Source organism: Lacerta agilis, chromosome 12 (assembly GCF_009819535.1).
Source record: "Lacerta agilis isolate rLacAgi1 chromosome 12, rLacAgi1.pri, whole genome shotgun sequence".
In the NCBI taxonomy this organism is placed as follows: domain Eukaryota; kingdom Metazoa; phylum Chordata; class Lepidosauria; order Squamata; family Lacertidae; genus Lacerta; species Lacerta agilis.
Window position 1 is genome coordinate 34,789,145 of NC_046323.1, and position 25,076 is coordinate 34,814,220.

The 25,076-nt window shown below is 40.9% G+C and overlaps 1 protein-coding gene across 3 annotated transcripts in view; it reads left to right on the forward strand.

Annotated features, from left to right (window-relative positions):
• Positions 1-22,648, forward strand: part of PLXDC2 (plexin domain containing 2) — a 232,312-nt gene extending 209,664 nt beyond the window's left edge. For all 3 annotated transcript variants that reach the window (XM_033164880.1, XM_033164881.1, XM_033164882.1), the window contains 5 exons: positions 3,511-3,571; positions 4,610-4,763; positions 5,765-5,803; positions 15,400-15,560; positions 21,853-22,648. In XM_033164880.1, the coding sequence (XP_033020771.1) occupies positions 3,511-3,571; positions 4,610-4,763; positions 5,765-5,803; positions 15,400-15,560; positions 21,853-21,969 (532 nt within the window). In that variant the 3' untranslated portion in view covers positions 21,970-22,648. The remainder of the gene's footprint in view (positions 1-3,510; positions 3,572-4,609; positions 4,764-5,764; positions 5,804-15,399; positions 15,561-21,852) is intronic.
• The last annotated feature ends 2,428 nt before the right edge of the window (positions 22,649-25,076 follow it).

The following is a 25,076-nucleotide window of genomic DNA, read 5'->3' on the forward strand; positions in this document are numbered from 1 at the left end:
ACCCCAAAGTTGAAATTGTTAATTTGGGGTTCTCATCAGCTGTACGCCATAATCATCACAATTATAACAAATACAGGCTTGACATATCTCGCTTTGCGTGTCATGAGTCTATCTCATATATTAGTTTCACCTTTTAAGTTGAATTACTGAAAGAAATGAACCTTTCCACAATATTCTAATTTTTCGCGTTTCACCTGTAGTTTAGCAACAAGTACCATGCCCTGGTAACCTCATGTTCAGATGATTATAATGTGCTGTACATGAGGAAATCTGTAAAGACTGTCTGGAAGCTACATCTAGTGTAGAGCACAACCACCAGGGATGTGAGTGGTTGTTTTATTTGGGACCATATAAGACCAATATTGCACAGTGTTTAACTACCTATACCTGTATGCTACCAGGCACAATTCAAAAATTTCTTGCCCAATTATAAAGCCCTGGATTATTTGGGCTCCATGTACTTGAAGGAGAACCTCTCCCATTATCTGGTGACCTGTGCATTAAGATCTTCTGGGGAGACCCTCCCTGCAATCCCACTGCCAACTACCATATAGGGAGGTGGTGTGGAGAAGGGCCATCTCAGTTGTAGTGCCCCTTCAGCACAACTCTGTCCCCCTAGAGGTAAGGTTGACTCACTCCTTACTGAATTTTAGGTGGGGTGCAAAGACACACCTTTTAAATCTGGCCTACAGGACAGAGTGGTGCTGTCTACTTTTTAGGGTCTTCATGTTTACAATGCTGAACACTAGCACTTTTAGAAATTATGTTTTATTTGATACCCGTTACCCTCCTTCTGATAAATCATTAGTTCGATTTTTCTAGTATAATTGTTTCAGCTCATTTACCTGCGAATACCTTGAAATCAATGGGACCAGCTTCTGAGCAGACATGCATACCATTGAAAACAGTTCCCAGACTTTAAAAATACCTCTTCTCTTCCTGTGGAACAAGATTCATTGTGGACTCAGCTGAGCATTTGATTTGAACGATGTTCAAAAAACACGTCCCTCCTCAATACACTTCATCCTTCACCCACTTTTCCAACCACAAAAAATATGTACAGGCCTCAGCATACTCTGAAGTCTCCTCACATATTGCTGCAAACTAACAAATTCTGAGACAGTACATGCCACTTACCAGCCTTTAGTCTCTCTCCTGGTCTAAAGTCAACAGTTCTGCTTAAAATCTTTTCGTTTCTCTTTTGTTGACAGACCATGGCTGTTATAAAGAGATGGCCCCGGGGGGTCCAAGCCGTGGTTCTCCTGCCCCACTACTGACCCTTTTTGCAAGTTGTTTCTGGCTGTGTTGTCTAAATTAGGATTGCCACATTTTTCCTGGCAGTGCCCCTTTGCCCTTGACAGCTCTGTAGTGGGCAGGAAGCATTCTCAAATGAAACATGCTGAATCCATCCCATTATGCAGAAACTTCTAAAGATGCTGGTAGTTTTTGACTTCTCTATTTTGACCATTATAAAAGGAGAAGATTTTTATTTTAAAAAAACAACTTTCAGGTAGCACAGTAAATAAACACTCAGCCTTATTTTTTCTGTGCCAAAAATAGGGACAAATGACCCCCTAGGAGACCTCAAGATGTTTACTGCTTCTTTCTGTCTCTTACATTCACTACCCTAGAATAAATCTGCTCTGTTCCCTGTGGTTCCCTATCAAGAGCCACTAGCCAGTTCAAACCATCACCATTATGTCTGTAAACATCTCTTAATGTCCCACTGCAACTCCTAACATCACATTTCTGTGTTCCATGTAAACAAGAGAAGCAGAGAATCCTCAGGTTTTTCCCTTCTCCCCTTCAAATAAGGCCCTTGTTCCCCTGTCCTCAAATGTGGTCTGTTAATTGCTTCTCCAGGAGCAGACTTGGGTCATCCTTTGAGAATGAAGCTGTTATAAAACGGCTGTGTTGACAGATGGTACAAATGGCATAACTAATCAAATCTACCATGGTGTTTTCATGGCAATGGGGAATTATCGCTGTGCCAGTAAATGAAAGGCTTATTAAATGTTGTGTTCTAAGCAGGAAATACATTGTAATGATAGCTTACAGAGTCGTAATTTGGGGATGCAACAATGATTATATGCTCCGTGACGGATGGTTCTCTGACATATGCTTTGGAAACATTTTGCAGATAGCTTCACTTGGAGCCAAAACTATCACTTCTGATAATGCAGCTTTTCAGTAAGGCTTTTTAGGCTCACCAGTGCCTCAGCAGAAAGTGTCAAATAAGCAGTGCCCTTAGGTCTTTCAAGTTCCTTAGGGCAGAGTAATCCAGATAACTTGCTTGTTCCACATGTTTTGGTCAGGAATTATTTCAGTTCCTCTCATGCAGAATAGGTAGGCAGTTAATAGACAGAGATTTCCTGCTTCAGTAGTGCAGAAAGCTGCCTTGATTTGTGCAATGGGACTTACGGTAACTTCCTGGTAAGTGTGCATAAGATTGCACACTGAACCGTGGTCTAACACTGTGTGCGCACATCTCCACACACTGCCTCTCCCTTCCTCTCCCCCGCCCCTAGTGCAGGACTTCTGTGTAATTTAGTTTCATATCCATTGAAGACTCTCAGCTGAGTGTTAAGGTGTGAGCCAGTTTTTGTGGCTTACAACAAGCCATGGTTGATGAAACAAAATAAATGAATGTGTTTTGCTTTTGTTGTTGTTGTTTTTTTTAAATTGCAAGCATTGAATAATTTCTCTCAATATAGCGCTGGGTTGATTTCTATAGTTGAGCAACATCTCACGTATAAGTTGAGCTTGATTACTCCACATCTTCTTGCTTAATAAGTTACATAGTTGCAGCACTTTCCGATTCAAGATCTCAAGCCACCTTAAAACAATTAATGACAATTCTTGCACTGTTGGATGCTCCCTGGGAATAATTAAAGCATAATTCTACCAGCTGCTTTGAAAATGCACTCATTGTATATCATACACTATAATTTGGTGTCAACCTCATTAATTTTCAGTTAATTAGGGTAAAAATGAAATGTTCAAGGAAAGAATTTCTTCAAAAGTTGCTTTTGAGACTGTTTTGGATGGATTCTTGCCTAAAACCTGGCATGCACTGATCAGACATTTATGGATTCCTTGGTATCTCTGATCGCCTAGTATGATGAAACAGAGCCATATTGCTTGGTACAGTGTGTTCTTATGGCCTTATACAAAATGAAGGGAAAATACTGGACAGAATAAATTAAATTGGCTTAAATCCACAGGCTTGAGATCAAACCTTAATCTCCTGCTGCATAGTAAAATGAAACAATTAACTATCCATAGCAAAAAGACACTGACATGTCAAATTGTCTAATCGTGAAAATTAGTTCCTTATAGAGAGAATTAATCATTTTGACTCGGAATATCATCCTAAATGAAGTGAATACTCTGTTGATCATAAAGGTTTAACAGTAAAGTACTTACTTTTCCCCTCCCTTCCCTCTTTATCCAACCAATCTATTTTTCATTTGCATCCGGATCGCTTTAATCCCTTACCATCGTTTAAAGATGTTCCAGTGGATTTGATCGTCATCGGCAAGACTGGGTAGATGGTGGATGCCCTGAAGAGGTAATGTTTCGACATCCCATGTTTAATAAATATTTTTTGTGAACAGCTGGGGCAATAAACAAACAAACAAACAAACCTGAGATTGTGGCCCTGATCCAGAGATACAACTGTCCTCTGCTAACCAGTGTTGAAAGGAGAATTTGGGGGATCAGCTTCCCCTGGAGATAATCAAGGTTGACAGCTGAACATCTGCTCCATCACTGTTGCCATGAGCACCTGATGCTGGTTACAAGGGTGCCCCTTCCTCACATTCCCGAACAGCAGCTTTTGGGCATGGATGCTGAATCCCAGAGTATTATCCACGCATAACGACCTTGTCATTTTGAATAGCTGTTAATGGCATTTAAAGATGATGAGTAGGTCTGAAGTTTTAAGATTTAGCAATGTTTCCTTTTATTAGTTATTCATGGTATTGGAAAATATGAGATGTGCTATAAACACTGGACAGTAACAAAACGAATGGCTTAGTACCAAAGCACTAGCCTGCCAATTGTTTTGTAGATACTGATGGTCTTGTATGTCAGGTCACGCTGGGGACAAGCCCTGGGTTATGTTTGGAACACCTAGGTCTCAGCTTTAGAGCATGTGAAGTAATGATGACAAATAGGGGTAGCCAGCATGGGACCCTACTATCAACCCCAGCCAACAATGTTCAGGGATGAAGGGAATTGTGTAGTGCAACAGCCACTAATGTGTGTGGCCCTTCCATGACAAATCAGCATTCCCAGCATAGCAGAGAATCTGAGCATGCCCAGAGATCCTTCCCTACTCCAACTTGATCATTGCAATTCATCCTCACCCATCTTACAGATTTCCACACTGCCTCTTTCCTTTTTTCTTTTTAATCAAGGCAGAGAGTATTCTGTCTTGATTTTTTTTAAAAAAAGGTCTTGATTTAAGGTTTCCATTTTCACTCACTCCGGTCTGACATTTTGTGCTTGCTTTAGATGTCTGTAGATCAGAGACAAATGGCCTTCATTGAGAACCAATTTTCTCCTTTCTTGTTTGTGTCCCCCCCCCCCACTCCCTGCTCTGTAGTCTAAAGATAAGATTTGTGAGAAGAATGTAGACACGACGCAAATCCCTCCTCATACCACTACTGCTGCCCAGCAGACAACAATGAGATCCAGAGTTTTAACCACTACCAAAGGAGCCACGACATCCCATCTGCCAACTAGCCTACCCACAGAAGGTAACTTAAACTGGAAGGGGTTATCTGTTGTGCTAAGCTTCCTAGGGCGAAAACCTCACATGACACCAGCACATTGGGGAAAGCAATCCTTGCGTAATGATTCTGATCCAAGGATACTACAAACCAAGGGAGGGCCAGTGGCTGAATGCAGACCTCCTGGCTTCTCTCTCTGACCCATGGAATGCTTCATGAGCCACACCCTGCAGCATCTCCACTTTGCACCCTCCTTGATGGGTTCTCTCCTCAAACTCTGATCAACCCTCTTGCTTGCCTGAACGGAGGCTAGAGAGGGTTGTGTGAGTGTGGAAGGAAAACACCCTGCTGTACAAAGGTAACATTAACATTCTGGCATCATGCAGGGCATGTCATTTTAGGGGATATGGGTGAAAGTTAACTTTTGCACATTTCTTCAGAGAGAGATCTTAAAAATACAGTTTTTTGGTGTGAGGAATTCAAAACTGCTATTATTTTTTGTGATTGGATTGGACAACATTTAGCTTTATAAGTATATTTTTTGATGAAGAAGCACATAAACTACTTTTGGAAAAACAAAGAATTTTACTTTTACCTTCTGAAAATGACAGGTAATGTTAAAATAGCAACACCTGCAAGCACTTGGCAATAATTTTTAATGATTTCCATGCAATTCTGCACACAGTTTACTTTCCAGGCAAAACTAAATTGTATTAATTTAATCAAAACAACTTTTGAATTCCCAAGTCATGTTACAAGTTCTTAGCACCCCTCATTTGGGGAATTTGAAACTGGAAAGCACAACATCAGCACCTCTTAATGTCAAGAATCCTTAGTTGCTTCAAATTACTGTGTATTTGTAGTGCAGAAATGCTCTGAAATTACTGAGGTGCACAGCCTATTGTGAATGTGAGACCAAATAGAATACCAAGGATAAACTGGAAATAATAAGAATCACAAATAAAGCATTATATCATATTTTTATCCAGAGTTCTGTGCTCTAATAGCTTTGATTGTCTTTTTTCTAGATGATACCAAGATAGCTCTACACCTAAAAGACAATGGAGGTAAGAGCAGCTAATCTTTGTGTTCAAATAATGTTGGCTACATTCCATGGAACCACATTAATCTGTCTCAGAGAAAGCCTTGTCCTGAACCCACAGGAGAAGTCACTTGCCTTTTTCTTTTCTTTTCTTTTCTTTTTTGGTACCACAATACTATGGAAGACATTCTAGGAGAGTACACAGTATGTTATTACATTATTGACATTATTAAATGCATAATTCGTTTTCCCAGTTAGTCAAACATACTTGACACTGGTTGGTTGGTTGGTTGGTTGGTTGGTTGGTTTGTTTATGGAATATATACATGCCCTGCTTTGCCTAACTAGGAAAACAAAGGTAGATGTAGGACAATACATTCTAATAGAGAAAAGAACGGGCTAATTTTGTCAGTCATGCCTCCATGACTAAGTTTCGGTTGAGGCCGGGGATGGGGACTACCATTAACTCCAGGCCACATAGCCAGTGATCAGGGTTGGTGGGATTTAAGAGTCCATCAACATCTGGATGGTCTCATCCCTGGCCTAAGCTCAGATCTGATGAACTCATAAAGGTTCCAGAATTCTGTCTACCACAGTTACCCTTTCTTCCGTCGGGTTCCTTAAAAGAGCACTTTCTCTTAAGAATCTCCTTCCCACCCAAGGTATCTTGTTAATGCATTTCACATTCTTGCATACTCCCAAAAGTTAAGTGCTCATTCCCTGTGTTCATATGGTCACAGAGGTTCATATAGCTTCTATTATCTTTTAACTGTTCAAGTATGTGCCTCTGATGTTCCTAGTGCAAAACACATTTCACTTGCAAACTACTTCTGTTTCCAGGACCTGTCAGCTTAGGCAGACAAAGAAGACTACATTGCTCAACTCCTGACAATATAGAGGAAATTTGGGACAGAATAATAACATTGATCAGCCAGCAACAACCCTCCCATCCCTATTGATGTACTGTAGCTCTTCATCAGTCAACCACAATTAATTCTGTGTTTCAGAATGTCAAGGATGCTTTAGGAGTCAGTAATTCTCCCCCAACTCATTCTTTCATTTCCTTTTCATTTCATTGTTTATTTTTTAAGTCCTGTTGTTTGTGTTCTGCTAGTAACCATGCTTTGGAAGTGTTGTTTTCCCCCCCTTCCCTTTTTCTGAAGACAGAGCAAATCAGCCCTTAATTGCCTCTCATCTGCACTGCATTTCAAGCACATTTCACAGCAAAGGTCAGAATGTTCAACACTCAGTATGTTCTGATTGTAGCTTTCCAGGTCTAAAGAAGAGTTGCTGCATGCAATTTATAATACTGGAAATCAGTCATGTGTTGTTGTTGTTGTTGTTTTAAAATAAAACAGCAATAGATCTTTTCCTGTTACGGACTTCCTTTTCTGAGTATTTCCATGGCCTCAGCTTTTGCTAGAAGCATGTGGGCAAAAGGGCAGGTTTGCTTGCCTCCAGTGACAACCTGTAAAACTCTACATTATGCAGCATGGAATTTCATGTCTGTGGATGGCTGACTTCTCATGATTATTATAATCATGCAACTCAGCTTAGAAGCACTTGATTCCCTTCCACCCTGGCCGCCATTTGAGTCAGTCTTTACTCAGCTTGTTTATGGCCTGAGTTTCCTCTGAATGTCTGTGGGACACTTCAGCATGAAAAGTCTTGTAAAAGCTGTAGTTACCGTATGTAGAGAGCCCACTTTGCTTATGCTGTTGGCTTCTTCCCAGTACTGCTTGAAACAAACAAAATGGGGAGGAAGAACCAAATGCTAACTGCTACCTTTTAAATTGGGAGCTCTGTTCATGGTACACCCTCAATTATGCGCTGCTTTTTATCCTAGCTCTCAGATTAGGCTGATAAAACTTCTCTAGCTGTGCTTTGTTAGCCTTTCAGGCAGTTCAGACAATCCCAAGCCAGACAAATAAAAAGCCATCAGCTTTCCCAAAATAAGATCCTCTATTAAACTCTTATTGAATTGGAGAAGCGAGTTATATCTGATCAATGAGGCTCTGTCGTTACTTGGGCTCCTTTGGGGCGCCACAGTCAATACTTGATTAGAAACAACCAAAGGATTCTTAATAATCCTGCCATTCCTTTCACACTGTAACACTTAAGGCCAGAATTTATCACATGGTGACTTAATTACATTTTAAATCTTACTGCCGGCTTAGGTCAAACTATTCTGACCTTTTTTATTTTATTTTACATTTATGGGGAATTCACCTGTAATTAAAAGCATTAAACCCCTGTGGGAATGCTGAATGGTCTCTCTTTGTAAATTCCCCTTTTACTGGCTTCTCCTTGCCTCTTCGAAATACAGTTTATCCAGATGTGTGTTGTCTTTTTAAGGTACAGTCTGTCTCACTATATGTCCTCCAGCTCAGCTTTTTTGGAATATTGTAAATGTTGATTGGTGGAGGCAGCAAAGCAGTTCTGTCTGGGGTCTGCCCTAAGAAGGGATGAGGGAGAAATTCAGTTTGTCTTTTAATGCAAATCTATTTAGTTTGCACTTCCGGAAGCAATACATGAACTGAGAAACAAGCTATCCTGTGAAATTCACACTTCTCTGAGTTTTGCAATGCAGTTCTCCAGCCCCAAAAAATATGTGGACCAAAATTGCACATGTATGGGGACATTGTGCATTAAAATGCATGTATATGTGAAAACAACATTAGGATATGTTACTTTCAGAAATGTGTATGTTAGGCAAAACTGCATACAAAAATGTTATTTTAGAAGAGGTGCACTTTTAAAATGCTGTGGATTTTTTTTTGGTGATGACTTCTTTTTCATTGCAAAAAAAAAATGTGGAAATCTGGTGAACTGAATTTAAGCTTGGAAGAAGGAGAAACCAAAACTGACAAATTGGTCCACCCCTGCTGAAAATTAAGTCCTATCTTGGAAGATTTTTCAACCTCTTGAGCCATTTAGACCTTCTGCGCTGACTTTTAAAAAGTGAAATTTCAAGCTAGAACAGTTTGTGCTAAAGTTTAGTAATAGCTCCTCTTATCTGCAGTACTTCTAAAGCGTCTGTTGCTCCCCCTGAAAATGTAAAGCCTTGAAATGTAGTGTCAGAAAAGTGGTGTCAGTAATTCCAGATGGTCGGTTTAGTAACTCTGCTCCACCACATTGGCCACTACTGCTTCCTGGTCTCATTGCCATCCTCTCATGTTGTTCACCCTTCCTGCTGGCATCATCCCAGATCCCTGCTTTTCCTCCTTTTGTTCATTTCATCAGTCTCCTGATTGCTGATTCTTAACTGCACCCGCTTCTGTATTCCAAAACTCTTTTCTGGCACCAAATTCCTTTATCTCAAAGAAGTGTTAATTACTGGACCTATGTTCATATGAGCAACAAGATTATTTCTTCTGAAAATGCTATATACCCTTTTGAAATCCGACTCTGTAATCAGCTGCATCTGTAGGAGAATTACCAAAACCTTCCGTTGTAATCAGATCAGTGCACAAGCAACCCATTTGCATGCACTTCTGAACCAAGAGACAATCAAAGCCAAGCACAAGAGGAAAAGGAAGAGGAGAGCCCTCAATAGATAATTGAACGGTTCAAAATCCAGCCCCAACCCTCCTGAAAGGTGGAGTGGTAAATGTTTTTACATCTTATTACATTTGGATGCCACCTTTCCTTCAATGAGCTCGAGGTTCTCCTCCTCCTCGTGCTACCCTCACAATTCTGCAAGGTAGAGTAGACCAAGAGATGGGGACTGGCTCGGGGATCCTTATGGCTTAGTGGGGATTTGAACTCGGCCCTCCCAAAGTCCTGGTCCAGTAACCTAACCACTATACCATACTGGCTCTCCAGTACATTGCATGACTGTTGAATGAACATCCATCACTTTTTGAAACAGACTGCCTCATCTCAACCATTTTTCACTGCCAGTGCTATCAGCAGTCTTGGTTAACTGTGCTAAAAATACCGGTAACAGAAATTTGTAAAATATATATGTATGTGTGTGTGTGCCATAAAATTGCTTTGTTTATTCTCAAGCATTTTCTGTTTTGGTATGGCTAGGTTTCAGTGCTTTTTCATTGTGAGGTTCTCAGGGAAGTGGTGCTATTTGTTTCAAGGAATGATGAGCTGGGTGTTTACTCCTTCTTTCTCTCTTAACAAAGGGCTTGTTTAAATTCTCTGCCGGAAGAGAAAAGTGCTGAAGTCATTCATCCTGGGAAAACAGCTTCCCAGATTAATAATCTTTACTTTGAGGAAATTTAATCTAGTCACTCTGATAAATTGCTTTCACTTCAGCTTGTTTCATGGGGTTTTGGAGTTTGCTCAAAAGTGTGTTGGTATAAAATGCCTGGATTTGCTCCAGATTTTTCCCAGCCCCCTGCTTCACTAAGCACCGTTTGTGACTGCAGCCTTTGCTACTGAAAATGTTCAGAATAATGCAGAAATTAAACAAAGAGATTATTCAAATCACTACTGTTTGTTTCCTAAAGTGATGGGAATGTAACTTCTTTTCTCCATGCTGGATGCCAAAACCTTATTTTGCTTTGAAAAGCGGTTATATAAATGGCAAGGTGGAAAATGACTGCCATTGAATTTAAACTTGTGCTGCATCAGAACAGCCTCCAGGATTGAGAATACGCAGAACGCCAACAGAAGATCTCTGTTGCATTCAAAAGCCTGCATATGCAGGTCAATTAAAAGATGTCTCCTTGATCAATTTACTCTTTTAGAATTTGTAATCCCAAAAGGAATTGAGATGTGGTCTGCAAATCACTTAATTCTGCAGCAATTATTGTGATTCCAGAGAGAATTATTCCTGGGTAAATGATCTGAAGATTGCAATTTAATTTTCATTTGGTTCATAGAAGGAGAATTCTTTGGATAATACTTTGTTGCTTTCTGATCTTGCTTTATAAGGCTAATGCTCAGTGATATCCATGCAACATTACTGCTGCATTTGGGGGGGGGGGCTGGGATCTTATAATGGAGAAGAGACAGAGATTCCGAATGATAGTGGATTCATTCATTCTACAACTGATTTCAGAATGTCCGCAGGATGCAATCTGAGTTATAACTGCGGAGCCTGTTGGTGTTTTCTGTCATCTACAGTGAGAGAGCAGGGGATTGACAAAAGTGGTTTTTCCAGAGAATTTTGAATTATAATTTTCCCAAGCAAATTTGTGTTATTTGCATACGGTGATTTGCATAAGAAAACCCCCCCATTTTGCATCATTAAAATATGTGATGCCCTGGAGAGTGATCTAATTTAGCATGTTTATTTTACTTGTGTGGAGTAAACAAATGTAAAAACTTTGAAACTTCTAATCTTGCATAATGTGTTTGCAATGGGCATCCATTCATAGTCACTAATAAAGTTTTGAAATGGAAAAATAAAGCACTAGGAAATTTTCAGCCCCACTTCATAGACAGAAGGGAAATCCATTACTGGATACCCTGCTTGTTTGTCTTTTTAAAGTTAAAAGCAGAAGGGGGTGGAAATAGATCCTGATTGAATCACTGAGGAATCTGGTGGGTGGATGTGGACCTTTTCTCCCAATGCTGTTTACCTGATCTAACCCTCTCCTCCAAACTGTAATTTCATCCTTAGTGGGCGAAATACAGGTACATGGAAATAGCAGCTTCCAGTGGGGGAACAATTTAGATTGCGAAATAGTACAAAGAAAAAAGTTTTATAATTCTTCTCTGGAGTCTCATAGCTACGCTGACTCCTTTAGCTTTAGCATCCTGTTTACTTTGGTCTTCAGGTAGAATTATTTCATTTTCTTGCTACCTGAGATCCTTTAACTGCAGTTGCTTGTAGCTGAATCCTTTTCCCTGTGTATGTAATAAAAAGGCAACTTACCTGTTTATAGAGTTGCTTTGTATCAGATGTTGCCAATAATGCATGGCAACCTTGTGTTGTTGTTGTTGTTGTTGTTGTTGTTGTTGTTGTTGTTGTTGTTATGTGTTTATTAATATCCCATCTATTTCCCTGACGTGGACTCAAGGTAGCTTACAGCTAAAAACATAGAAGAAAACTACTGGTAATTTTTTAAAAAAACAATTGAATATTGAATGGGAGAGAGGGGGAAATTATTAAAATAATACTAATAATTACAGCAAAAACAGCACAGCATCAGCGCTTTCATCAAAAGCAGTCAGAGACTTAAGTGCACTTTCTTGTGGTCACCTTAATTGCAAATGAACTTTGCAGAGATGGTGAGGAGAGGAGCGCCAAGAAGCCAAGCAGGGTTCCATTGTCCTGGCAGCATCAGATAAGCTGTGGTTAATGTAATACATTCTTTTCACACGCAAAAGGTTCTGAGGGTTCTTCTTCCTTTCCCTTCCTTTCCATCACTTTGTAAGGAAACTGTCTGGTGCCATCTCTGCCAGCGAAAAGTATTTCAAAGTTGACAACCTTCTTCATTGTCTGTGCAAACAGAGTAAAAACGAGTTCCCTTTTACATTTTAACCTTGAGGTTATCAATTTATTGGACTTCAGTTATGCAGATCATTATTTTTTTTTTGGTATACCGTTTGACACTTTAAAATTGCACACATACACGTACCTCACGTTCCTTTTGCATTTGGCATGCTGAACCCTTTGTCCAATATACATGGAGCGCTTCATAAGCGGAGGCTGGCAGAAATACTGACAAGATGTTGGCATATATATTGTCTGGAAGTGACAGAATTCTCATTTTCAAACCTGGATGCTAAACACTGGTATGAATATCAAATGGATAGTATTAGTTTTTATGGTTCTTACTCTCTTGGCTTGTGGTTTTGTTGAAATCCGGCATTATCTAGGATGTCTGAGGCCTGATTCTCTTATTAACAGAGCTTTGCTTGTATCTACTGTGGAGAAGTTTAACTCACACATACTGGTGCCACAGGAAGTTTTGGACTGCAAATTGTGGACTCTTGGAAAATGCGTCAGTCTCCTCGTTAGGGACTATTTGGTAGCTCCTTATTGGTGGGAATCAGAAATACACCACAAATGAACTGCTCCCATACCACATTGTTAAGATCTTTACGGTGACAGGCTAGTGTTGCTGCCTCAGGCCCCTCATTTCTGGTGGTGACCTGTCTGTCAGTGGATGTCACTCCAGGCAGCACAAAAGCAGCAAAAATTATTACTTACAAAACTTTTAGAGACCATTCTCTTGCAAAAGAATCCCAGAGCATTTCCCAACATACTATAAAACAACATAATAATAACAACAACAGCAACAACCCAATTAAATAAATCAATTTATCCATCAGTTATAGAATCATCTAAGAGACTAGCAGTAAGCAGGTACAGGTACGCAGGGGCTAGGGTATTGTTAGGGGGGGTTGCTGTTGTTGATAATTATTCTTTTGTATCTTTATTTTGTATCTAGTGATTTATGTGGAAATTGTTCAGTTTGGTTGTGTACTTTTTGATGTTTAGATTATTGTTTATGACTACTTTTGTTATGCTTGTAGGTATGTAATGTGTGTGTGTGTGTGTGTGTGTGTGTGTGTGTGTGTAATATATATATATAGAGAGAGAGAGAGAGAGAGAGTAAGCTGCCTTGGGCCATGGTTTTGACCTTTGAAAGACGGCATACGAATGAAATGATTGATTCAACAGATCCTAAAACTTCAAATAGCAGAAATTAAATACAGGAGCCCACCATGCTTTGTCGGAAGTTGCCCTTCTAAACAAGGAAATGGGACACTTGTATTGAGAACTTCATTTGGGAAGCGAAAGTAAAAAAAAAAAAAACAGTCCTCCAGTTTGAAAAACCAAAGGCAACTCTGCTGACAAATTCCACTTGGGTAGTGCCAATCTCCCAAGTTTTAGCATCCAGGTGTCTGTGGTCCGTCTGATTTGGATTAGAAGAGAGTGCTTTCACAAAGTACTGCTGTGGTCATGCCTGCTGTGTAGCCTATTCTCAAATAAAGCCATGGCCCCAAGCAAGACACTGGAAAGCAGGTGTCAATCAAGAGCAGGCAGCATGGAGTGGCATTGTTGTGCATGTGGCCTCTGGGCAGCAACGTCACTGTAGCTTACCAGGTGGGAGAAGAACACCCTGATGGGTGAACCAGATTTGTTCCATTAGTGCAGCACCAACCTCGCTTCCCGCTTTCTTCTCAATAACCTGCAGCATCATCAATGCCATGAAGCCAGGTGCATGCCACCACCTGTCCCTGCGAGCCACTCCTGGTGCCAGTGCAATGTTTAAAAATGTTTTAAGGGCATGTTCTGAATGCGATAGACATAAGCTTGAAAACCCATGCACTGTTCATGTATGCTCACAAGGGAGCCACAATTGCATACAGCTCCCAGCTGAGTAGTGGCCAATATAGCCCCGCCCAGGGACCATAGGATTGCACTCCTGGGTTTGAACGATATTCATTAAGAACTCCAGACCTCTTTTGATGACTCTTATTTATCTGGCAATGTTGGTCAAATGCCCATGCAGTGTTTTATTTGTGGCATAACAGCCTATTCTACCCTATATTAAGTTTTCAGTATCCCATTAGATGTCCAGAGCATCCAAAAGCACAATTGTTCTTTGCCGCTGGCAGCCAGATGCCAAGAAACTAGCTAAATGTACTAAACTTCATGGCATCAGTTTTAAACAGAGTTCTGGTTGGCTAGCTTTTGGAAGATTGTTTTGATGCCGATGGTACTTGCTCTGATTTGTCCCTTTCTCAACTGTCAACGTATTACAACATGGAACGTGTTGCCATAAAGGTTTAGCAATGTGATGGCTTTCGGCAGCATTTTTATATGGTACTTAGGCTCTGTTCCGATCAAAATATTTGAGGACCATTTAATGCCCATCTGCTCCACTGTAGCACAGAAGTTTGGGAGATGATGCTCTGCACTTCCCCAATTTTATTGACCCTTCCTCAGAATGATTTGTGATATTTTGTAACTTGGAAGCTTGCAAGATGTAATGATGACCTGCAGCATTCAATTAATGTATGTCTGTAGGCAGCGGTGCATACGTTAGTGGGAAATCAAAATGTAGAGTCATTATGTGGCTTAATTTGGAAATGCTGGGATGCCTACATTTTGTGTACAATGAACATAAGGAAAGTTCTGTTGGACCAGGCTAGAGGCCCCTTTGGTTCAGCATCCTGTTTGCACAGGGGCCAACCAGAACCTATGGGATGCCCACTAGCAGGACCAGATGCCCACCAACTGGCATTCAGAGGCACACTGCCTCCAGCAATCTGGCTAGTAGCCATTGAATTTGGCTTATTCTCCATGAATTTTTCTAATGCTCTTTTAAAGCTATCCAAGTTGGTGCCCATCACTGTCTCTTGCAGGAGCACTGCTTTCGTTTGTCTGCCCTACTCTTTCCATACCTAGCTTCCTTGGATGGCCCCAAGTTCTACATCTTGATCATGTCCCATTCCTACCTTACTCGTCTTCTTTCCCTATATATATTAATGTTGTTTATTGAGCTAGAAATAAAGAGAACGTTTGGAAATTGTCCATTTTCATTGGCAATATATGAGTATGCAGCTCACAGGAAAAGAGGCGCCTCAATTTCCTAGGGTAAAACCTTGTTGCGTGTATGAGAAAGAGGGAAAACAAAATGAAATCTTGCCAAGTTTAATCCATTTGGGTTGGGGTTTTATGGTGTTCTTTCTTCTTTTTTACAGCCTCAACAGATGACAGTGCAGCAGAGAGAAAAAGCGGGACTCTTCACGCGGGTTTAATTGTTGGGATCTTCATACTGGTCCTGATTGTAGCAGCGGCAATACTTGTGACAGTTTATATGTACCACCATCCGACGTCAGCAGCCAGTCTCTTCTTTATTGAGGTGAGATGTGTTTGTCATACTAGATCACCAAACCTTCCACCTATAACCTGGTCAGAGGCTGGTCTGCTTCCTGTAAGCCGAAACTCTGAAGTATTCTCAGAGTCCTGATAAGCACTGGCTTTTGTCTTTTCCTGTCGTGTTGCTATTGTTCTTCTTTGATTTACAATGCTTGGCCTTTAGCTGGGCAGTATGATAACGGGCAGGGAGTGTATCTCAAGCCAGTTTAACTGCAGCGAACTTGAGCATGACCTTTCCCCCAAAACGACGTGTTAAGTGACAGATCTGGAGAATCACTGACTTGTTTGCTGAATAAATTTCTGAGGTCAAGTAGTCTTTTTTCAACCCTGTCTCCGAATCATCTTTGCAATAGTTGGCCATATTAATGTGACTGTCCCATCATGATACGCTAGTTAATATCAGTATAACACATGACATTATCAATAATAGTAAAAATAATTCATCTTCACTCAGTGTGCCTTTATTGCACATTTTCTGTGACTTACGAAAATAAAACACTGAAGTATCACTGTTCCGATAGGAAAGTAGACAGTAGCCTCGTTCCAGACATGGCTGTGGGCATCAACGTGATGTGTATGACTGCTGGTTTCTGTAGGAATTGCATTTCTTTATTATTTATACCCTACTCTTCTTTCCAAGAGCTAAGAGCACCTTATGTGGTGTAGTGGTTAAGAGTGGTAGACTCGTAATCTGGGGAACCGGGTTCGCGCCTCCGCTCCTCCACATGCAGCTGCTGGGTGACCTTGGGCTAGTCACACTTCTCTGAAGTCTCTCAGCCCCACTCACCTCACAGAGTGTTTGTTGTGGGGGAGGAAGGGAAAGGAGAATGTTAGCCGCTTTGAGACTCCTTCGGGTAGTGAAAAGCGGGATATCAAATCCAAACTCTTCTTCTTCTTCTTCTTCTTCTTCTTCTTCTTCTTCTTCTTCTTCTTCTTCGTGGCTTCCTGGCAGAGTTTCAAATCCAAACTCTGCTGCTGCTGCTGCTGCTGCTGCTGCTGCTACTTAGCTTCAGCAATAGGGCTGTGTCCAGATCGTTGTCTTTTGCAGTGTATGTGGAAGCACATCTAGGTATAGAAGGGAAGATTTACAGTGGTACCTTGGGTTACAGACGCTTCAGGTTACAGACTCTGCTAACCCAGAAATAGTACCTCGGGTTAAGAACAGAAATTGGGCCACCGCGGCAGCGGGAGACCCCATTAGCTAAAGTGGTGCTTCAGGTTAAGAACAGTTTCAGGTTAAGAATGGACCTCCAGAACGAATTAAGTTCTTAACCCGAGGTACCACTATATCTACTTCAGTCCTTTGCTGTTTGAATGCACATGTGAGTATCTAAGCAAATGGCCACCTGTGCTGATATGTGATTCAGTGGATTTGCTACTCAGATCATGGCCACTGGTCCCATCGCCTCCTGGCAAATAGAAGGTAAAGAAATGGAGGCAGTGAGAGATTTTACCTTCTTGGACTCCGTGATCACTGCAGATGGTGACAGCAGTCACGAAATTAAAAGACGCCTGCTTCTTGGGAGAAAAGCAATGACAAACCTAGACAGCATATTAAAAAGCAGAGACATCACCTTGCCAACAAAGGTCCGTATAGTTAAAGCTATGGTTTTCCCATTAGTAATTTATGGAAGTGAGAACTGGACCATAAAGAAGGCTGATCGCTGAAGAATTGATGCTTTTGAATTATGGTGCTGGAGGAGACTCTTGAGAGTCCCATGGACTGCAAGAAGATCAAACCTATCCATTCTGAAGGAAATCAGCCCTGAGTGCTCACTGGAAGGACAGATCCTGAAGCTGAGGTTCCAATACTTTGGCCACCTCATGAGAAGAGAAGACTCCCTGGAAAAGACCCTGATGTTGGGAAAGATTGAGGGCACAAGGAGAAGGGGACGACAGAGGATGAGATGGTTGGACAGTGTTATCGAAGCTACCAACATGAATTTGACAAAACTCTGGGAGGCAGTGGAAGACAGGAGTGCCTGGCATGCTCTGGTCCATAGGGTCACGAAGAGTCAGACACGACTAAACAACAACATGTTGGTCACTCATTTAATGCTTGCCTATGCAAGCAGAAGTATGCACCCACTGCACAACTGTATGCAAGGAACAGGTATGAAGAGAAAAGCCTTGTCATCTGGACAAGCTGCTGAATTGGAGTGAAGATTCTCGTACCACACAGCAGCACTGCTCTCAGTGTAACTGTACTCTGCTCGTGTAGGTTAAGTGGTTGTGCCTCACTGGGTTCAACTGAAGGTAGAAATAATTCACATATGTAACACAATCCACCTCCACAGCAACTGGACCATTCTGCATGCTGATCGTCATCAATGCAATTTCATCATGGGAACGCCAACATCATTGCTAAGCGGATGGATGGATGAATAAAGAAATCAACAAATCAAATGCCAAATGATTTCAATATGAGCATTAATCTACAACCCTAGACTCAAATGAGACTACTTTTGAGTAGACATGTCTCGTTGGAATCTGCACAGCTCTTTCACCAGTCTATAGAGAGGGGGGTGTGGCTTTATGACCAGCAACAGTGACAGAACTGTGGCGTTGTTGATGGAGGTGGGGAGAGAAGACTCAGTGGTTCCCAAAAATGAAAATGAAACATGTTTGTTTGTTTGTTTGTTTGCTAGCTTGCTTGTCTGCTTAGCCCTATACTATCATTTTCCCTTTCTTTAATAAATATTGTAATGTAGCAAGTTACCACAAGGACTTGTTTAGTAAATTGGTAGTAAAATTGCAAGTAATCTACTGAAGGCCCCTCATAATTTACATTTCTCTGCATGCAGCAGATAACAAAAAAAAAGATGTTTAATGTAATGGAGACACACACACCCATGATAAACTGTTATGTTTCGGGTTTGGCAAGTCTCTCAGCATGCAGAATAGTTTCAGGCACCCTTTCTGTGTGCATTGGTGGACAAAACAACATGTTTCTGAAATGATCTCCACTGCAGACATTATGAGCTTATTGTAGAATAAACTCGTGGAAGGAAATGCATATAAAGAGATTATTTAGAATCTCAGCAAACTAACACTGAATCAGAGCATACACAGCGCTCGTAATTGCTGTAACTGAATTCTTGTACAATAATAGGTAAAATGTACAGCGTTATTGGTGTACATAAAAAATTATAAGGCATAACAATATGCTTCTCAGTTTCATCAGGAGCCATGGGGGAAATAGTCATTAAATGCCAATATACCCATATTCCTGTGCTTGCGCAATATGTGGAAATCATTAAACCCCAGTGAGCACATCTGTTCAGTTATTCTATCACCAATCTTCTCCTTCATCACTTATCCCCTAATCTTTATCTCCCTGTGGCATGTGCATAACAGATCTCTCCCACTACTTATTTGCTCACAGCATCCAGAACTTTCTTTTTTTTTTAGTCCCAGCGGTTTGCTGTGCACACATACAAAATCACATAACACTCCCCCTCCCATTGTTTTTAGTAACACTTTCACCGTAAATAAATACCTTAACTGACTGTTTTCATTGTTTGGAAGACAAGGGTGTTCTGCAGCCATGCTTCCCATGTGCATTCTGTGGCTGCAGTCCTATATTCACTTACCCGAGAGTCTGATTGCACAAGTCCCCCAAGTACTCAGTGAGGCTAACATCTGAATAGACTATGGGATATCTTTGTTAGATGTTAGAAGACTATTCAGGAGATCATCTTAATTAGATTGGTGTTCTCTGCCCAGTTGGTAGTGTGTTTGCTGTTGTGCTTACAGTATTCATTTGAGTACATGACAAAGAGAGAAGCCGGCTGGTTTATTTTTCAAAAGGTAAATAACAAATAGCTCATTTCTGTTTTAAGGACATCTGGACACTTAAGCAAAAATCTGATCTAGTTGGAAAGTTCAGTTCAGCAAGCTTTGTTTTGGTTTTTTAAGGACCCCCCCCCCCCAATATTGTTCATTGAGTTTGATTATTAGTACAGTTATTTCATTCATTCTTCAAAACATAATAAGGTACATAAAGAAAAACCAGAATAACTCAACATCAAATAACACTGCTTTTGAATTATGGTGCTGGAGGAGACTCTTGAGAGTCCTATGGACTGCAAGAATATCAAACCTACCCATTCTTAAGGAAATCAGCCCTGAGTGCTCACTGGAAGGGCGGATCCTGAAGCTGAGACTCCAGTACTTTGGCCACCTCATGAGAAGAGAAGACTCCCTGGAAAAGACCCTCATGTTGGGAAAGATGGAGGGCACTGCGGGTGGCAGTGGAAGACAGGAGTGCCTGGCATGCTCTGGTCCATGGGGTCATGAAGAGTCGGACACGACTAAACAACAACAACCTTAAGTCTTTAGAAATGACTTCCCTCCACCTCACTGCGGATCCTTCTTCTTTTTCTTTTTAACTATGTCCTTTTTCAACTTTTAGTTCATTGATCTTACATGGGGTACGTTATCTGTCTGTTATCTAATTTGTGAAAATTAATCAAAGCATATTAAGGATTTTGTTTGGGGACAATGTTTTTCTAAGTATACTCGGTAACACTCCCACTCAGTTTTAAACTTTTGGTTTGGTTCCTGTTTACATCTTTCATCTTTGGTACCAGTTTCGAAACCCTAGATTCCACCATTGCAATGCAGGGCAGAGATCATAAGGAGAACTACAAAAAGCACATTTAGTTTGAAAAAGATATGTGTGAATAAAGTAGATAATGTTTTGTCATAATTGTCCCAAGGCCATTTCAGCAGTTCATCATGGCTGCCCCTTTAACCATAGGCCCAGGGAGAATTAAAAGAAAAAGTGTAAAACACATTGAGCTTTAACAAATTAATCTTCAACTAACTGAAATGCTACCATTTGAACAGCTAGTGTGAAGTAAGAACATCATTGAAGAAAAAGAAGAAAGTAACCAGCCTGTGCTTCATTATTTCCCTCATTTTCTTAACGGCTTTCATACTAAACTGTCACAGACTTCATAACCTAGTGATTATGTCACTTAGTTTCCAGAGCAAATGAGGTTCATCAGTTACCCTGGTACTCCAGCAGATTGCATAATTGCCTTGCTCGGGGGGTGGGGGGGTGAGCTAAAATGCTTTCCACAATACCACTGCCCATAGTTGGAGCTCCAGTCCTAGAGACGTATTCTGTAGATACATTTTTTAATTTTTAAAAAAGTTCCATTCATATGCAGTATATAAAATTTAATCAGTGTTTGTGAAGTAGGTCTGTAATATATACGGTACTTCTTCCCCATCCTTTACCCTTTCTCAGGCTACTGCTAAGACTAAAAATGATGAGAGGTTAATTTGGTTTCTCCTGGACTGCAGGAGTTTGAAGAGCTGCACATCCCACCAGGACAATTAACTTTTTATTTGTATTATCAATTAATAGCTGAAATATTTGAGTTTGGATCGGTAGCTCAGTCAAGTGAAGTAATAATAGCTCTTGTCAAAGTTTCATGGCTTGACAGGTACAATTAGATAACCCTGAATGTTTGCCTATGTTGTTATTAATGGGAAACTTCAGAAGCAAAACTTTTTTAAAAAAAAAATCTTCTCCCACATGAAAATGAGTGGAAAGATGTACTTTGGACAATTTTCAAGTTTTTCAAGTAACTTGCAGGGTTTTCGCTTCTTGTATGACAGCTGCATCCCATCTTACATAAACTGATTATTTTTATTTTTGATTTACAACATCAGAAATGGTTGTTTACACAAAGAACGTGAATATTTCCAGGCAGCTTTGCTGAAATTCTAGAATCCATTTGATTGTGTGTCATCAGGCAAGTTACATAGAACTATTGACTAACTGAAGTCTCATTGATTAATATCTCAATGAACAGTAGTTTAAGGATGCAGAGAGTTGTTTGGAGACACTTACTCCCCTCACAGAACTACAATTTCCGCAGTTCCCTGGAGGAAGAGGGTAAACCACTCTGAAAACTGTAGCTCCGTGAGGGGAATAGGGGGTCTCCAAATAACTCTCAGCACCCTTCGCATGCAACAGTATGGTGGTGCTTTAAATGTGTGGTGTGAATGTGGCCTAGGTCTGGAACCGACCCTACATTTTTACATAGATTTATGTAGAGCAGTGTTGGCCAAACTTAGGTCTCCAGCTGTTTTTGAACTACAACTCCCATCATCCCTACCTAACAGGACCAGTGGTCAGGGATGATGGGAATTGTAGCCCCAAAACAGCTGGAGACCCAAGTTTGGCTAACACTGATGTAGAGCTAGGGACAGCTTCTGCTAGAATCTGACTGCCTTTGTTTGTGTGTCCACTCTTCTAGCGTCGCCCCAGCAGATGGCCTGCAATGAAATTTCGGAGAGGCTCTGGACACCCTGCCTATGCCGAGGTGGAACCTGTTGGCGAAAAGGAAGGCTTCATTGTGTCAGAGCAGTGCTAGGCTTTCTAAGGCAGATCACCAGTACTGGCCTACAGGTGTGAGACATTTGCTCTGCCTCGGATGAAAGAAATGGAAATCTAAGCTGCTGTAAACCCGAGAGAGACAGAATGGAGTTCTGGATAAACTTTCTCCAAGGAAAAGTGTCTAGGGTACCCGGTTACCCTTTCAAATATATATATTTTTGCCCCCCTCACAGCAAATCACCACACCATGTTTCAGTAGCACCCCTCAGAAACACCTACAGTAGGAGAATGATGAACTTAATTGCCATGCTCTCTAGGTATCAGAGATGTAGAGTGATTCGAGATATAAAGCTTTAGTTCAGAACAGTGCTTCCCTTCTTGATCCAGCGAAGTGACGGTTTTTCTATTCCAGCTGTTACCGGTGGGTTATCCTTTCAGCCCCAGAGGCAATGCTCCTCGTTTGACAAGGGTGCTGGTGAGATCAATCTGATGCAGATAGCATAGCTGAGCAGTTTTCTACAGTTCATGAGTAATGCAATTTTCATTTCTAAAAATAAAATAAACTCCACCCACCCAAATCCAGAAACATGATATACATCTGAAAACAGCAGGAGTCTTTCTTGTATTCTGTAGGCTTATATCCCGTGAACTGCGATTATTATTGTTTTGATCACAACTATAGTTCTATAGTTGACAAAGCATTAGAGAGTTGTCGTGTTTTTTTTTTAAAAGCGACATGGTTTTTCACTATGGTGAAATTGGGCTGTCCTGCTGGAATATACAGAGAAATTGGACTAATATTCAGTTTTGATCTTCACGAAAGTGAGACAGAGGCAGCACTGCCAGGTACACTCGCTTGGGAGTAAGTCGCTTAGGAGTGAGCTCAGTGGGACTCAGTTTTGAGTGACCACGCCTAGTATTTAGCTGATAGTTTCAGGGATATTGCTTATGCTCCTGAAATGTGGATTGAAACAGAAGTGGCAGATGTGTCTGGCTGATGCCAGGGGGGAAAACAGCCCGGAAACACAAAAGAAAATTATTACCATTTTTAACTCTTACCATTCTGTCACAGGTCACTTGAGAACAGTGCTGTTGGTTCCACCCCAAGACAAACATTAAATGTGTTGCAATCCCTGCAGATTCACGTAGAAGTATTGTTTAATGCACATAGTAGCTGCATACATACATACATGCATATATATATATAAATACATATATATATATATAAATCTATTTTTTTTATAGCTAACACAAGGCAGGCTCTTGTGACTGTTAAGAGTGCTTTTTTGCCATCCGGACGATGGAAATATATTGCATTGCTGCATATTTCCACTGAGTTGTAAAATAATCCTTAATATTAAAATAAGATTTTATGTTGTATAGGGAAAGTGGTTCATTTATCTGCAGTGCTATAACTTTGCCTGCCTCTGGAAGCCACGGTTTCTTAAACAACAAAACCCTTTCCTTCCCTGACTGGGAAAGATAATATTTTTTTAAAGAAAACTCCCAGTGAAATATTTCTTTGGATGGAAAGGGGGCAATATATATTGAGCTACTAAAATGTCTATTCAGATTTTGTATGGACATTATTGCATTGTGAAACCCATTCATTAATTTCACCTTCCATATGAGCAGCAGCACTTGAATCATAGTAGTTTCAGGTTGTTCAGATACCTTTTCAGGTTGCACCTTTATAACACAGTTCTTTACATTTTCACATCAATACTTGTATGGTTCTGGTTTTTTTAAAGAGGGGGAAACAAAACCTCCATGATTTTTACTTGTTATTTCCTTCAGTAAATAATACAATACTGTATTTTCTGTATTCATTATTTCCTCTGTTGGATTCATTTTGATGCGTGTCCACTAGTCATCCAGAAGAAGATGGGACATTTCTGAAAGCAGTGGTTTAACTACAAAACTGTTAACTGTTAATTAGCATTTTCCTTTCCTGGACTTTTCCTTTTCCTGGTAACAAACCAGAACTCATTCTGTGCAGGGGCCTCCCATTTGGAGGTCTTTAAGCGGAGGCTTGACAGCCATCTGTCAGGAATGCTTTGATGGTGTTTCCTGCTTGGCAGGGGGTTGGACTGGATGGCCCTTGTGGTCTCTTCCAACTCTGATTCTATGATTCATTCTTCCAGTGACAGGTCTGGGTGGACGGCTGTATTGTACAGAAGGAAACAAGATGTTTATTCATCTGAGTGCCAAGTAAGATTACTGGTGAGGAAACCTTTCCAGTCCAAGGGCCGCATTCCCTTCTGAGCAACCTTCCAGGGGCCACTGATAGACAGGGCATGAGGCAAAGGAGCACGGAGCAAAAATGTAAAGTTTACCTTTATCTCAACACACCTCAGTATCCTCCAATTAAACAAACTAGAGGCATTATTAGCATTATTATTCTTTTATTAAATTTGTATGCCACCCTTCACCTGTAGATCTCAGGGCTCCTCGCAACATAAAAATACAAGATGAAAAAACACAAAATAAATAATAACAAGAAGAAGAACAAGAAAAAACCAACAGCACACCCCTCCCACAACACATTTAAAAGGGTATTGGATGTGAAACAGCCCAAGGTCTGGTTGAAGAAGGATGTTTTCACCTGGCGCCTAAAGATGTATAATGAAAGTGCCAGGCAAGCCTCTCTGGGGCATAGCTGTCAACTTTTCCCTTTTCTTGCGGGGAATCCTATTCGGAATAAGGGAATTTCCCTTAAAAAAAGGAAAAAGTTGACAGCTATGATCTGGGGAGAGCATTCCACAAACGGGGAGCCACTGCAGAAAAGGCCCATTCTTAGGCTGCCACCCTCTGGACCTCTTGTGGAGGTGGCACATGAAGATGGGCCTCAGATGATGAACGCAGGGTCCAGGTAGGTTCATATGGTGAGAGGCAGTCCTTGAGGTATTGCAGTCCTGAGGCATTTAAGGCTTTATAGGTCAAAACCAGCACTTTGAATTGAGCCCAGAAACTGATTGGCAGCCAGTGCAGTCAGGCCAGGATTGGCGTAATCTGCTCAAACTGTCTTGCCCTGGTGAGCGACCTGGCCACTGGATTCTGCACCAGCTGAAGTTTCCGAACTGTCTTCAGAGGCAGCCCCATGTATAATGCATTGCAGTAATCTAACCTAGAGGTTACCAGAGC